General features: G+C 41.0%; 1 protein-coding gene across 6 annotated transcripts in view; it reads left to right on the top strand.

Annotated features, from left to right (window-relative positions):
- ITSN1 (intersectin 1) overlaps nucleotides 1-16,096 on the top strand; it is a 214,063-nt gene that overhangs the window by 97,953 nt on the left and 100,014 nt on the right. For all 6 annotated transcript variants that reach the window (XM_064579196.1, XM_064579188.1, XM_064579191.1 and 3 more), the window contains 5 exons: nucleotides 586-649; nucleotides 3,695-3,832; nucleotides 5,633-5,748; nucleotides 12,474-12,736; nucleotides 15,619-15,768. In XM_064579196.1, the coding sequence (XP_064435266.1) occupies nucleotides 586-649; nucleotides 3,695-3,832; nucleotides 5,633-5,748; nucleotides 12,474-12,736; nucleotides 15,619-15,768 (731 nt within the window). The remainder of the gene's footprint in view (nucleotides 1-585; nucleotides 650-3,694; nucleotides 3,833-5,632; nucleotides 5,749-12,473; nucleotides 12,737-15,618; nucleotides 15,769-16,096) is intronic.

Here is a 16,096-nt window from a genome sequence, read left to right as displayed (position 1 = left end):
TCCAGGCATTCTTTATTGCTAACATAAGAAATGGTTGTGATATTAGCCATCTGTGCAACCTTGAGCAAGACCTTTTTTTTTTTTTTTTTTTTCCAAGTCTGTAATGAAACAGTTACAAGAGTTGTCCTCTCTTAAGGTCCTTCCTCCTCTAAGATTCTCTGAATCTTCTCCGATAGTGGTCCTGGTAGAGGCAGCACACGGTGGCAGAAGATGCTGAGTTTAGAGACAAGAAGTTTCAGCTTTGTAAATAAAAGCCTGATACAAATAGAGATGATAATCTGGATAAAAGGGCAGGTTACATTTTGAAACTCTAATCTTTTACATACTCTTTTTTCATTAACCATCCATTTAACAAGAATTTATTGAGTACGTGCCAGATGCTGTGGTGTGCTTTTTTTTTTTTTTTTTCCTTTTCATTGGGGCTTAATTTCCTGTTGAAAAAGCCCCTTGGGTAATAGTAAATATTGTTTAAAGCATTGTGATTGCATGAGGTTGCACAGTACTTTATGTGCACAACATTGGTCTTCCTGGACAGTGAAGATTTGCTGATTCATCTTTATATTTTTTCCCCCGGTTTCTGTTTAGGTCCCCAAGCAAGAACTATTCTTATGCAATCAAGTTTGCCACAGGCTCAGCTGGCTTCAATATGGTAAGGAATAAAAAGTTCCTTGGTTTGTATAAAGTGGCTTAAATTGGTATGGCTTCATGGGTCTTTAGATTAATACCAATATTTATAGGTGGGGATGTAGGAATTATGCTTAATGTTCCAATGATCTGTGAAGATCACCTCTCTTACTCTTTCCCCTTTTTGATTTTGAAAAATACCAAAGCAGAGAGATTAATGAATTCTCTAACACACAGCTTATGGTAAGTCTCAGTTTGTGACTAGTCCTGGTTCTTCCCTCCTCCTTCCCGATTATTTTAAGCCAGATCTCAGTGATTATATCGTTTTCATCTGCAAATATTTTAGCTTGTATTTCCAAAAGAGATAGGGATTTTTTTCAAGAAGACTGTACTATCAGTAGTCCACCAAAAATGTTTAATAGTAAATCTTATCATTAGGTTAATCAGATAGTGATCAGATTCGTTAGATTGGCTCATAATTTTTTGTAGTTGACTTGTTCAAATCATGCAAATAAATCTATATTTTGCATCAGTTGGTTTGTGTTCTGTAAACTCCCCCATGTTCTCTCATCCCCCCAAAGAAGAATAACCCAGATTGTTTATCCTGTAGTTTCTTCTAGTCTATCTTTTGGTGGTTGCTTCCTTGTGTTAATTTATTCCTGGGTTTCCTGTGTATGGTTAATTGGATCTAGAGCAATGTTTCTACACTTCAACACGACTGACCCTTTGGGCCTGATAATTTTTCATTGTGGAGGGCTGTTCTGTGTATTGTAGACTGTTTAGTAGCATCTTTGGTCTCCACCTACTAGATGCCAGGGACATGACCCCCCATCTCCCGTTTTGACAATCAAAGATGTCTCCATGTATTGACAGATGTCCCTTGGGGTACAAAATCATCCCACTCATGAGAACCACTCATCAGATTCAAGTTTGATTTTTTTTGTTTTTGGCAAGACTACATCAGAGATATTGCAGTGTACTTTCATCAGAAGGCACATAAATGTCTATTTTGCAGTGATTTTTTTTTTTCTTTTAGGGAGGAAGGGAGGGTGAGGGAGGGACAGAGGGAGAGGGGGAATCCTAAGCAGGCTCCACATCCAGCACAGACCCCAGCATGCGGCTTGATCTCACAATGCTGAGATCATGACCTGAGCCGAAATGAAGAGTCAGATGTTTAACTGACTGAGCCACCCAAGCGCCCCTGTTTTGTAAGGATTTTTCATAGCTTTTGATTACTTTATTTTATTTTTTTAAAGATTTTATTTATTTATTTGACAGAGACAGAGACAGCGAGAGCAGAAACACAAGCAGGGGGAGTGGGAGAGGGAGAAGCGGGCTTCCCGCTGAGCCGGGAGCCCGATGTGGGACTCGATCCCAGGACCCTGGGATCATGACCTGAGCCGAAGGCAGTCGCTTAACCAATTGAGCCACCCAGGCGCCCGCTTTTGATTACTTTAATTGCATGAATCGAGGTTCATGATTTTGCCATAGGGCCCATTGATACGGTTGCTTCATAAGTGGTCACACTCTAGTTCTAGTTCCTTCACCCATCCTGGTTCATTCTGCTTTGTATTAAAGGGTCTTCCTTTGAAATATAATAATAATAGACCAGGTAATAAACATAATAGACCAGTTAATATGACACATCCAGGTCTCTTAAGTCTGGGTATGTACCAGTATCCTAGGACCTTCTGAAATGTAAACTTGAGATCTAACATTTATGGAGGTTGATTGGTAGTTTATTAGGTGTTCTCGTGACACTAGAGTATATTGAAATGCTTCAGTATCTCATTTATAACCTGCCTTCTTTGAAAAAAATACTTAAGTCTTCTCCTACTTGAATGGTATTATATTCCCTTTCTATACAATAGAAAGATATTTTAATTAAGTGTTTACAGCCATTATTTAGGCAAGTATGGGGGAAAAGAATCCCACCTGCCTTCTAATTGAATTTGCCGGGGAGTTGCTGTAGTGGGGGATGGGAAGGAGGAGACGATGAGGAAGAACAGGCAGGATTCTGGCATCTGGAAAATACAAAGCTCAAGGGACAGAAAAGAAATCATTGGTTGCCAGGGTCTGTGGGCAAGGCAAGGGGGTGACTAAGAAATGCAGGGGAATTTTGCGTGGTGATGGAACTGTTCTATATATTGTGATACACGACTGAATTCAGTTATGCAACTGAATCTGTCAAAACTTGCAGAACTGTACTCTAGAAAGGGCAAATGTCACTGTATGGACATTACACCTTTAATAAAAACTGGTTTATGCCACCCAAGGAAATTTCAGATTTAAGAGGAATTTCTTGATTTTATGGCATCAGCAAAGCCAGTTTCCCAATGTAGTATCTGTCTTGTTGGCATTCTGGTGAACGTCTTTGTTGTCTTGCATCCTCTTTTGGTGTCCAGAAATGATTAAGTACAATCCCATTCTTAGACTTGCTGGAAAAATCTGTTTATTCTCATTAACTACCAGGGCAAGTTGATTATGAGGAATGGTAGCCACTGAATCTTGAGACTAAGGAGCAGCAAATATCTTGACTCTGGCTGAAGGCCATAAAGATCCACCCTTGTAGGTCTAGGTCAGCAGTTAGCAAGCTAACCTAAATGAGTAGAACTTGGCCTGCACCTGTGTTTGTAAATGAGGTTTTATGCCCATTTATTTATGTATCTATGGCTGCTTTCTTGCCAAAAGGGCAGAATTCAGTGTGATAGAGACCATGTCTTGTAAAGCTTAAATGTTTACTATCTGACCGGACAGTTTGCTGAGCATAGTGTTTAAAGACACACAGAATGTGAGTATGATACATTTTAAATGGGCTGGCAAGGCTTGAGAAGAGTATAATCATAGTTAACATTTGCTGAATGCTGAACACCATCCCAACGATTTGGATTGTTTCATTTTATCTTTGCAGCAGTACTATGAAATAGGTACTATTTTTATAAACCGAGGCACAGAGAGACTCAACTGGCCTAGAGTCGGAATAAGGAAACAGAACATTTCAATCACTTGTGAATAGTAACACACATGCATTTTCATGACACTAGAACATGGTTAACTTTTTGTTGAATAGGAATCTTTCTGACATTGATCAAGATGGAAAACTCACAGCAGAAGAATTTATCTTGGCTATGCACCTAATTGATGTCGCTATGTCTGGCCAACCACTGCCACCTATCCTGCCTCCAGAGTACATTCCACCTTCCTTTAGGTAAGGAACCTTTGGCTCTTACAAGAAATTGTGGATTTGCTATGTGAATTTCAAACTGGGTTTTGTTGGCTGTGTCTCTCTTAGTCACTTTCATTCCTGTCAAGTAAATGAGATATCCATGAATTCAAGAAAGTGTTCTTATCTAGGTCCTGTGTTAATCTTGGGCCTATTCTGTTCTCTTTTTTTTTTTAAGATTTATTTATTTATTCATTTATTTGACAAAGAGAGAGAGATACAGCGAGAGAGGGAACACAAGCAGGGGGAGTGGGAGAGGGAGAAGCAGGCTGCCCACTCAGCAGGAGCCCGATGCGGGCCTTGATCCCAAGACCCTGGGATCATGACCTGAGCCGAAGGCAGAAGCTTAACGACTGAGCCACCCAGGCACCCCGGGCCTGTTCCGTTCTTTAAAATAGTTCGAGTCTATTAGTAAAACATCAAAAGGTTGTCGATTTTTGTACCCATCTATCTCATCAAAGTTCACCAAAAATTTTAACAAAGTAAAACCATATTAACCTGTGCATAGAAACTAAGGCAGGGAGATTCTGCCTGTGAATTCTACACACTGGTTAGGTAACAAAATACGGGCAATGTAGAAATTATCATCAGGAAGCTAATTAAAGAAAATTATCCTGGTCTGAAACACAGTTTCAGTGGAGTTGTCAAGAAAGTAGACCAAGGTCCAGTTGGGAGGAATGTGACTGGTCTACCTTCACACACCGCACACCTCCCCTCTCAGACAACGATGTCTCACGGCTTTAACTTTACAAGACAAATATGAAATCTTACAAGCACAGAGAACAGAAAAAGAAAGAAAAGTAAGAATTTCTGTCCTGATTCCTCAAAGACCGGGGTGGGGCGGGGTGGCTTGTGTGCAGAGATCCCCATAAAAGTAAGAGAAAGTGTGCCGTGGCTGTCAGTGTGTACGTGGAGCGAGCTGAGAAATCTGTGGCTGTTGGAAGAAACCGTAGCTGGGCAGTGTTTCTGCGGTCTGACAGCTGCATGGATCACTGTAAGAGACGCAAGACTGGAAGCTGATAGAAAAGCATTGACGAAAAGGTAGATTGCTTTAAAAGAGCAAGGTTGGGGCGCCTGGGTGGCTCAGTCGGTTAAGCGTCTGCCTTCGGCTCAGGTCATGATCCCAGGGTCCTGGGATCGAGTCCCGCATCGGGCTCCCTGCTTAGTGGGGAGCCTGCTTCTCCCTCTCCCTCCGCAGCTTCCTCCTGCTTGTGCTCTCTGTCAAATAAATAAATAAAATCTTTAAAAAAAAAAAATTAAAGAGCAAGGTTAACGGCTTAAGGTGAAACTAATCAGTAACCTAAATGATTTGTTTTAGGGCCTGTGATGTGTACTATTTCATGTGTTTATTATAAGATAAAATGGATAGAAAGACTTTGTAAAGGGAAAAGAGGTGCTCCCATTCAGCTGAGCTGCTCATCTTCCCTTGGCGGATTTAATGTTCTGTAAAAGGGTAGTGATAACAACAGTGAGCACTTGACTGTGACCCAGGCACTGTTCTAGACCAGGTGATGATGATTCACTAATTCAGTCCTTTGGAATTGCCCTGATTTGGGGGATGGCTCTAAACATTTGAACGATCTGGGCACTCTAGAGTCTGATGATATTCACATACTCATTTTTAAAAAACTCTTTGTAAATAAAGAGGACCAAATCTTTATGTTTTCCTCGCTATAAATGACATATACTCCATGATGTGGCAAAGTCTTTAACAATTCTTTTCCATAATTTGCTCAATTCTACCTAGACAGCTTTATGTATGAATCTTTTTTCCCACAATTGCAGACGAGTTCGATCTGGCAGTGGTATATCTATCATCAGCTCAACGGCAGTCGATCAGAGGTTACCAGAGGAACCGGTTTTAGAAGAGGAACAGCAACAACTAGAGAAGAAATTACCTGGTAAGGCAGTCTTTATATTTGACATCATATTAGAGATGTTCTACCTCTCAGGCAACGATGGAGGTAAAACTAAATTTAGCTTCTGGCATTCTTGCTGTGTTCCTTTAACTGACCTTAGTCCGAAAGGACACACTCTTAATATGCTTTTGGATTTGCATATATGTAGAGAAATAAGAACATTATGTACTTTGCTAATGCGCCCTTGTTCTAACTTTTAAATTGAAATCTGATTATTTACCACTATACAAAAATTTCATAAATGTTATTTATAAAACAGTCAAAATTGGTAAACCTTTATGGTGTTTGCTCAATACCAGCAGTGTAGAAATAGAATGTGAAATTCCCTACTGTTATTTTCTGATGTTGTTATAAGAGAATTGGAAACTCCTTAATGACAGAAAGCTATTTTAAATTTAATATGAACCTATTTTTAAAAATCCTCATTTGCAATGATAAACCCATCACACTATTAAAATATTCTAAGGTGGCTATGGATTATTAATGATGAGATGATAATTGATACTGTGAAGCTAATGAAATTTATTATGGAGTCTCTTTATATTAAATACTTTGTCCGTGTCATGTAGCTGCATTTAAAGTGCTCAGTGGTTAACTGACCTGCTCAGGACACTAGCTCTTCCAGTTTCCTCTTTAAACTAAATTAGTTTTTGTTCACTGATAAACTTATTATTAAAAATGTTCTTGGGGGGGGCGCCTGGGTGGCTCAGTTGGTTAAGCGGCTGCCTTCGGCTCGGGTCATGATCCTGGAGTCCCTGGATCGAGTCCCGCATCGGGCTCCCTGCTCGGCAGGGAGCCTGCTTCTGCCTCTGACCCTCCCCCCTCTCATGTGCTCTCTCTCTCTCATTCTCTCTGTCTCAAATAAATAAATAAAATCTTTAAAAAAAAAAAAAAATGTTCTTGGGGGCCCCTGGCCCAGTTGGTTAAGAATCTGCCTTCGGCTCAGGTCATGATCCTGGAGTCTGGGATCGAGCCCCACATTGGGCTCCCTGCTTAGCAGAGTCTGCTTCTCCCTCTCCCTCTGCCACTCCCCCCTGCTTATGCCCTCTCTTTGTCCATTTTAAATAAATAAATAAAATCTTAAAAAAAAAAAGAAAGAAAGAAAGGAAAGAAAGAAAGAAAATGTTCTTGGGGTGCCTGGGTCGCTCAGTCGGTTGAGTATCCAACTCTTGGTTTTGGCTTGGGTCATGATCTCACGAGTCGTGGGAGTGAGACCCGCATCAGCCTCTGCACTCAGTGGGAAGTCAGCTTGAGATTCTCTCCCTCTGCCCCTCCCACTGCTCTCTCTCAAAAAAAAAAAAAAAAAAATCTTAAAAAAAAAAACAAAAAAGAAAATGTTCTTTATGCAAAGCTATGTGTTGAGTACAGTGAAGAATTTAAATATTAAAAATGTGGTCCCTACCTTCTAGAAAGTTATAATATGATTGAGGATTTAGGGCGTCCATATAAACAATCATCAAAGCAGTATATAAGTGCAATAAATCCCTAAAGACAGTATCACAGATGCACAGCAGAGCTACTTACACTGGTTGGCATAGGCTGGAAAGGCTGGATCTCTGGAGGAGTCACAGTTGTGTTGAGACTGAAGATTGAATAGGGTCATTACAAGTGGAAAGAAATAACATTTCAGGATGATAACAATGGGAATGAGTGGGAATGAAGTCTCAAAGGCAAATAAGGACAGGAATCCTTTGAATTTGCGATTTTCTTTTCCTCTTGGTGGTAGACATTCATTTAGAGTTCTGAACAGGAAGTGACATCATCAGAGATTTGTGTTCATTCGTTCCTTCCTTCAGTAGCCATTTATTATTTGCCGCCTATGTAGCAGAAATAGGGCCAGATATTGGAACTAAGATGTGTAGGGACTTTCAGGTATTTTTTAAAAGGTAAAATTCACATAACAGAAAATTGATCATTAAAAAATACACAGTTCAGTGGCTTAGTTTGGGCTGCCATAATAAAATGCAGCCGTCTGGGTGGCTTGAATAGCAGGGTGAATTTCTCACCGTTCTGGAGGCCATTAAGTCTGAGATCAGGGTGCCATCCAATTTGGTTCCTGGTGAGGCTCTCTTTCTGGCATGCAGATGGTGGCCTTCTTTTATATCCTCATATCACTTTTCCTTGATATGAACACATGGGAAGAGAGAAGTAGAGGTAGTTCTCTCTTCCTCGTTTTGAGACTCATCCACACTGTACCATGTATCATTATTTCATTCCTTTCTGTGCTTGAGGGGACTTTCAGTTTTAAGGTCACCTAGTGAAATGGATGCTGCCTTCTGCAATCACGAAAGTAGCAAGAAGGAAAAGAAAACCAAAACACACTTGCCGTGTTTCATGTCTAATCCATAACTGTAATGTGTGAGGAATGTCTTTCTAAAGCAGTGAAGGCCAAATGGGGAATGTGGGGAGAAGCCAAGAAAGGATGCTCACAGCTACCGATCTCAAGACAAAGTATGAAGTGACAGTTCTTGTAATAGAGAACAATGGGAATGGCGTGCTACACAGGCGGGTGATGCAAGCTTCTCTTGCCCGGGGTGGTTCTGAGGGAGAAGCATGTGAGGCAAACACGAAATTGAAGGGACACCGCTGAAAACATAAGGGACGTGGAGGTTGGGATTTTTTTTTTTAATATTTTATTTATTTATTTTGAGAGGGAAGGAGAAAGAGAAAGAGAGTGAGCAGGTGCATGCATGAGCTGGGGTGGGGGTGGTGCGGAGGGAGAGAGAGAGAATCTCAAGGAGACTCACGCTGAGCGTGGAGCCCGACATGGGTCTTGACCCCACGAACCTGAAATCATGACCTGAGCCGAAATCAAGAGTCAGATGCTCAACCGACTGTGCCACACAAGAGCCCCAGGATTTTTTTTTTTCTTTTAAAAGGAAAATTAAGTGGTTGTAAACAGAATGCTAGCAAGGATTAGAGAAAAAATGATTGGCCTGAGAAATAAGGCTAAAATTCATAATTGGTGTTCTCAAAGAAGGAAACTGAAAAATGGAGTAGAAAAAATTGTTTATTGAATGTGATCTCCATACTGATTAGGACATAGTTTGAAACACAGGATACTCACCTTCCTACCTCTGCTTTCAGAAATTGTCTTATTTGTTTAAATAGAAGACACATCAGCACAGTTACCAACTAAGAGGAGAAAGGTAGGGTGGGGGAGATTCATGGTGCAGGGGAGATGGAGGTCAGTTGCTCAATCAAGGTGATGGAGAAGGAAAAGCATAGAGTAATAGGGAGGGAAAGGAGGTTGGTGGTGATGCAGAGCTGTTGTTTTAGGAAGATTATAAGTGGGGGAGGGGAGAGTATGTTAGCAAATAATTTAGGATTTTTTAAAACTGAGGTAAAATTGGTATATAGTAATAGTTTCAGGTGTACAGCATAATTCAATGCTGCGAACGCTGCAAAGTGATTACTACACTTAAGTGTAGTTTTACCATCTGTCATTATACAGTTAATCCCCTTCACCCTCTCCGCCCACCCTCAAACTCCCTTTCCCTCTGATAACCACCATTCTGTTTCCGTATCTGAGTTTTGTTTTTTAGATTCCATATGTAAGTGAAATCATATGCTGTATGGCTTTGTCTGTTTGACTTATTTTACTTAACATAATACCCTCAGGGTCCATCCATGTTGTTGCAAATGGCAAGATTCCCTTCTTTTTTGTGGCTGAATAATAATGCGTGTGTGCATGTACCCCATTTTCTTTATCCAGTCATCCATCGATTCACACTTAGGTTGTTTCCATGTCTTGGCTATTGGAAACAATGCTGTAATGATCTTTTCGAATTGATGGGTTTATTTTCTTCGGGTAAATACCCAGAAGTAGAATAGGTGGTAGGTGGGTCATATGGCAGTTTTTGTTTGTTTAATTTTTTGAGGGACTTCTATACTGTTTTTCTGTAGGGGCTGCACCAGTTCACATTCCTAACTGGGAGGGTTCCCTTTCCTCCAGTCTCTCCAATACTTGTTATTTCTTGGCTTTTTGATAATAGTCATTCTGACAGGTGTGAGATGACCTCTCATTGTGGTTTTGATTTGCATTTGCCTGATGATGAGTGATGAGCATGTTTTCCTGTGCCTGTTGGCCATCTGTGTGGCCTCTTTGCAAAAATGTTTATTCAGATCCTCTTCCCATTTATTTATTTATTTATCTGTTTTTAAAATTTATTTACATAATCTCTCATCCAGTGTGGGGCTTGAACTCATGACCCCGAGATCAAGAATCGCATGCTCCTCTGAGCCAGCTGGGTGCCCCCTAATTTTGGATATTAGCCTGTTATCAGATATATGATTTGCAAATTTCTTTTCCCGTTCAGAAGGTTGGCTTTTTATTTTGTTGATGGTTTCCTTTGCTGTGAAGAAGCTTTATAGTTTGACATAATCCCATGTGTTTGTTTTTACTTTTATTGTTACTGCCTTTGGAGTCCGTTCCAAAAAGCAGTGTTCCATCAGCACTGTCGGTGAGTTTTACTGCCTATGTTTTCTTCTAGGAGTTTTATGCTTTAGATCTAACATTTATGTCTTTAATCTGTTTTGAGCTAATTTTTGTGCCTGGTGTGAGAAGAAAGTGGTCCAGTGTCATTCTTCTGCATGTGGTAGGTGTCTAGCACCATTTATTGCAAAGACTTTTCTTTTCCCATTGTATATTCTTGCCTTATTTGTTGTAAATTAATTGACCATTTAAGCATGGGTTTGTTTCTGGGCTCTCTGTTCTGTTCCATTGATCTGTATCTGTTTTTATGCCAATAATATTGTTTTGATTACTATAGCTTTGCAGTGTAGTTTGAAATCAGGGAGCATGATAGCTCTAGATTTGGTCTTCTTTCTCTCAAGACTGCTTTGGCTATTTGTGATCTTTTGTGGTTCCATATAAATTTTAGGATTATTTTAGTTCTGTGAAAAATGCCACTGGAATGACAGGAACTGCATTGAATTTATAGCTTGCTTTGGTTAGTGTGGACATTTTAATGATATTATTTCTTCCAGTCTGATTCTGATCATGGAATACTTTTCCATTTAATTATGTCTCAGTTTCTTTCATCCCCGGCGTCTTAGAGGTTTCAGTATACAGGTCTTTCCCCATCTTGGTTAAATTTATTCCTAGGTATTCTTTTTTTTTTTAAATTAATTTATTTTTATTAACATATAATGTATTATTTGTGATTTTTATTTTATTTACTAACATATAATGTATTATCTGTGATTCATCAGTCTTATACAGTTCGCAGCATTCACCGTAGCATATACCCTCCCCAGTGCCCATCACCCTGCCACCCCATCCCTCCCACCCTCCTCCACTCCAGCAACCCTCAGTTTGTTTCCTGAGATTAAGAGTCTCTTATGGTTGTCTCCCTCTCTGATTTCGTCCTGTTTCATTTTTCACTCCCTTCCCCTATGATCCTCTGCCTTGTTTCTCAAATTCCACATATCAGCTAGATCATATGATAATTGTCTTTCTCTGATTGACTTATTTCACTTAGCATAATATCCTCTAGTTCCATCCATGTCGTTGCGAATGGCAATATTTCATTTTTCTGATGGCTGCATAATATTCCATTGTATATATATACCACATCTTCCTTATCCTTTCATCTGCCGATGGACATCTTGGTTCTTTCCATAGTTTGGCTATTGTGGACATTGCTGCAATAAACATTGGGGGTGCACGTGCCCCTTCGGATCACTACATTTGTATCTTTGGGGTAAATACCCAGTAGTGCAATTGCTGGATCGTATGGTAGCTCTATTTTCAACTTTTTGAGGAACCTCCATACTGTTTTCCAGAGTGGCTGCACCAGCTTGCATTCCCACCAACAGTGGAAGAGGGTTCCCCTTTCTCCGCATCCCCGCCAACATTTGTCCTTTCTTGACTTGTGAATTTTAGCCATTCTGACTGGTGTGAGGTGGTATCTCATTGTGGTTTTTTTTTTTTTTTTAAGATTTTTTATTTATTTATTTGAGAGAGAGAATGAGAGAGAGAGAGAGAGAGCATGAGAGGGGGAGGGTCAGAGGGAGAAGCAGACTCCCCGCCGAGCAGGGAGCCCGATGCGGGACTCGATCGCGGGACTCCAGGATCATGACCTGAGCCGAAGGCAGTCGCTTAACCGACTGAGCCACCCAGGCACCCAAGATTTCTAGCTTTTTTTTTTTTTTTAAGGATTTTCTTTTTTTTAAATTTTATTTATTTATTTGAGAAAGAGAATGAGATAGAGAGCATGAGAGGGAGGAGGGTCAGAGGGAGAAGCAGACTCCCCGCCGAGCAGGGAGCCCGACGCGGGACTCGATCCCGGGACTCCAGGATCATGACCTGAGCCGAAGGCAGTCGCTTAACCAACTGAGCCACCCAGGCGCCCTCATTGTGGTTTTAATTTGTATTCTTTGATGCCATCGTATGTGGGATTGTTTTCTTAATTTCTTCCGATCGTTCATTATTAGTCTATAGAAATGCAACCAATTGCTGTATATTGATTTTGTATTCTGCAGTTTTACTCAATATTTGTTCTAAACGTTTTCTGGTGTCAAAAAAAAATAAATAAAAGTTTTTGGTGTCGTGGCGCTTCTGCGTGAGGCACGGGCAGGTCGTTAGCTTCGGGAGCTCTGCTTTGCCTTTATACTCCACCTCTCCAAGGTGCCTGAATTGTCCTTTGAAAAGAGTATGTTGCGAGTCACGACTTCCCAGCATCTTCCTGCTTCTCGTTTTCAAGTAACGTTTGAGGATAAGAAGCGTGAGAATTTCGAGCGCGGCAGTCTGGAGCTGGAGAAGCGGAGACAAGCGCTGCTGGAGCAACAGCGGAAGGAGCACGAGCGCCTGGCGCAGCTGGAGCGCGCCGAGCAGGAGCGCAAGGAGCGGGAGCGCCACGAGCAGGAGCGCAAGCGGCAGCTGGAGTTGGAGAAGCAGCTGGAAAAGCAGCGGGAACTGGAACGCCAGAGAGAGGAGGAGAGGAGGAAGGAAATCGAGAGGCGCGAGGTAAGGCGCTGTGGGGCCCACGATGGGCGCGTGTGCTCTTGCGCCCTTCTTTTTTTTTTTAACTTTTTTTTTAAGATTTTATTTATTTATTTATTTATTTATTTATTTATTTATTTATTTTTAAGATTTTATTTATTCATTTGAGACAGAGAGAATGAGAGACAGAGAGCATGAGAGGGAGGAGGGTCAGAGGCAGAAGCAGACTCCCCACCGAGCAGGGAGCCCGATGCGGGACTCGATCCCGGGACTCCAGGATCATGACCTGAGCCGAAGGCAGTCGCTTAACCGACTGAGCCACCCAGGCGCCCTAAAGATTTTATTTATTTGACAGAGAGAGACACAGCGAGAGAGGGAACACAAGCAGGGGGAGTGGGAGAGGGAGAAGCAGGCTTCCCGCCGAGCAGGGAGCCCGATGCAGGGCTCGATCCCAGGACCCTGGGATCATGACCTGAGCCGAAGGCAGATGCTTAACGACTGAGCCACCCAGGCGCCCCATCTTGCCGCCCTTCTTCCCTAAGTATTCAAGTAATCGATTAACACGGTCCTCTTTTTTCTTTGTATAGTTCGCTAGTTTTAGTTTAGTCACAGAGTTGGGCGACCATCGCCACTGTCTAATTCCAGAGCAGTGTCCTCACCCCAAGAAGAAATTCCTGACCCATAAAGCAGTTACTCCCCAGCCCTCAGCAGCCACTGACTGACTTCCTGTCTCTACGTGTTTGCCTCTTGCGGACATTTCATAGAAATGGAATGCTACGACGTGTGACCTTTTGTGGCTCGTTTCCACTTAGCATGTTATCAGTACTTCATTCCTTTTTATGAATGAAGAATATTCCATGACACAGACAGACCACATTATAGTTATCCATTCATCAGTTGATGGACGTTTGAGTTGTTTTCGACTTTGTTGACTATTATGAATGATGTTGCTAAGAACATTCAGGGTCAGGCTTTTGAGAATACAGTCTCGTACCAAACCACTGATACTAGTTAAGAGTTTTTCAGGGGCGCCTGGGTGGCTCAGTCATTAAGCGTCTGCCTTCGGCTTGGGTCATGGTCCTGGGGTCCGGGGATCAAGCCCCGCATCGGGCTCCCTGCTCAGTGGGAAGCCTGCTTCTCCCTCTCTCACTCCCCCTGCTTGTGTTCCTGCTCTCTCTATCTCTGTCAAATAAAAATAATAATAATAATAAAATTTTTTAAAAAAAGAATTTTTCAGACTTTTTTTCTCTACATTTATATATGTATGTGGAAATATTAAAGGTCATCTGGTGGAGATGTTGGGGGTTTAGTGCAGTTTTTTCTTTTTTTTTAAGATTTTATTTATTTATTTGACAGAGACACAGCGAGAGAGGGAACACAAGCAGGGGGAATGGGAGAGGTTGAGAAGCAGGCTCCCCGCAGAGCGGGGAGCCCGACGCGGGACTCGATCCCGGGACTCCAGGATCATGACCTGAGCCGAAGGCAGTCGCTTAACCGACTGAGCCACCCAGGCGCCCTAGTGCAGTTTTTTCTTAACCCCTGTAACGGGATTGTACTAATTATATTGTTCCCTGCCCCCTTTTCTCCACTTTAAAAAAAATATGTATAGGAAATCTTCAGTATATTTGAGGGAAAGACTCATAAATTTGGTGCCATCCCTGGATAGGGACTAAGCCGATCTTTCGTCTGAATTTCCAACTTTAGAATATTGCTGCAGAATCAGTGCCATGATTCTTTTGTGTGAATGAAATATATTTTACATATGAGAGATTTTTCTTTATAAAAACACAATGCTTTGGTTTCATCTCCTGTTGTTGCTTCAGAAAACTTAGAGGAGTAAGCCTTCGTATTCAGGGAGACACACACAGATACTAACAGGGTTTTAATTCCCGGAATGGACAGCCAAAAGATAGACCACTTTCCCTTTCTCAATGTTTTGCTCTGTTTTGATTTTTTGAAGACACTTCGGAGTATTTATTCAGAATCACTTAATAGTCATTTACCATGTGCCAGGCATCCATAGTCCATAGAGTAGTTATAGATAGGTACTTCACTGTCCTCAGGCCCAAAGGGTAGTTGGAGGACAGGTACATAAGAAGTAATTACAATAAAGAGTGCCAGGTGGGGGCACTGGGTGGCTCAGTTGGTTAAGCATCTGCCTCCCGCTCAGGTCATGATTTCGGGGTCCTGGGATCGAGCCCCGAGTCGGGGAGCCTGCTTCTCCCTCTGCCCTTCCCCCTGCTCATGCTCTCTCTCTCTCAAAAATAAAAAAATCTTAAAAAAAAAAAAAAGAAAGGAAAAAAGAGTGCCAGGTGCTCTGGATGTGTACTTTTCCCAGCAGCCATCAGAGTCAGCTTAAAAGAGAGTGGTCATTGCCACAGAAATTATGGAAGCTCCTGTGGTAAAAAGAAAATGAATGATTAGGGGAGAGGGGGGGGATCAATAAACTTTTAAAACTTGAGATGAGTAATTTCTCATTTGATAGAAGAAAGTTTTTATTTTGAGGGTATTTTTTGTTTTTGCTTTTTTGTTCTGGGGTTTTAGTGGACTAGATTAAAGACATTTTTCTTGCTCCTTATAAGTCAGTAAATGAGGAAGAACAGTTTTCTTTTTATCACTTCAAACATTCTTGAAGGCATAAACAATCGAATTCCAATGATGAAATGAATCCTGTCTGTCCTCATCTTATCTGACTATAATAGCTTTTCTAAATATTCTCTTTTTGCCATAGAAGGAATACTATGTTTGTGTAAATTTTGTTTTGCTATTTTGTAATAGAAGCTTTTGCAATGTGTAACATTTTATCCCTAAAACAAAAGACTTCCTGGATGTTACATTTATTAAGTGACATTGTATCATGTCAGGAATAAAAAAGTTAATAAGTTGTCTGTTTGTAAATGCCACAGGCTGCAAAGCGAGAACTTGAAAGGCAACGACAACTTGAATGGGAACGGAATCGAAGACAAGAACTACTCAATCAAAGAAACAAAGAACAAGAAGACATAGTTGTACTGAAAGCAAAGAAAAAGACTCTGGAATTTGAATTAGAAGCTCTAGTGAGTCAAGTTTGATTATGCTTTGGGACTACAGTTGAACCTTGAACAACATGGGGCTTATGGGCACAGATCCTATGCAGTCAGAATGCTTTGTGTAACTTTTGACTCCCCTAAAACTTAACTGCTAGTAGCCTACTGTGGACCAGAAGCCTTACTGATAACATAAAAAGTGAATTGACACATATTTCATATGTTATATGTATTATATACTGTATTCTTACCATAAAGTTAGAAGTAAGAAAATGTGAATAAAGTCATAAAGAAGCGAACATACATTTACAGTAGTGTACTGTTATTTATTGACAAAAATCCATGTGTAGCTGGACCC

The sequence above is a fragment of the Mirounga angustirostris genome, unplaced genomic scaffold (assembly GCF_029215605.1).
Source record: "Mirounga angustirostris isolate CCGP_5_RB_7025 unplaced genomic scaffold, mMirAng1.0.hap1 SCAF_1, whole genome shotgun sequence".
Lineage (NCBI taxonomy): Eukaryota > Metazoa > Chordata > Mammalia > Carnivora > Phocidae > Mirounga > Mirounga angustirostris.
Note: the sequence above shows the minus strand (reverse complement) of the source record. Positions and strands in the feature narration are given on the sequence as shown.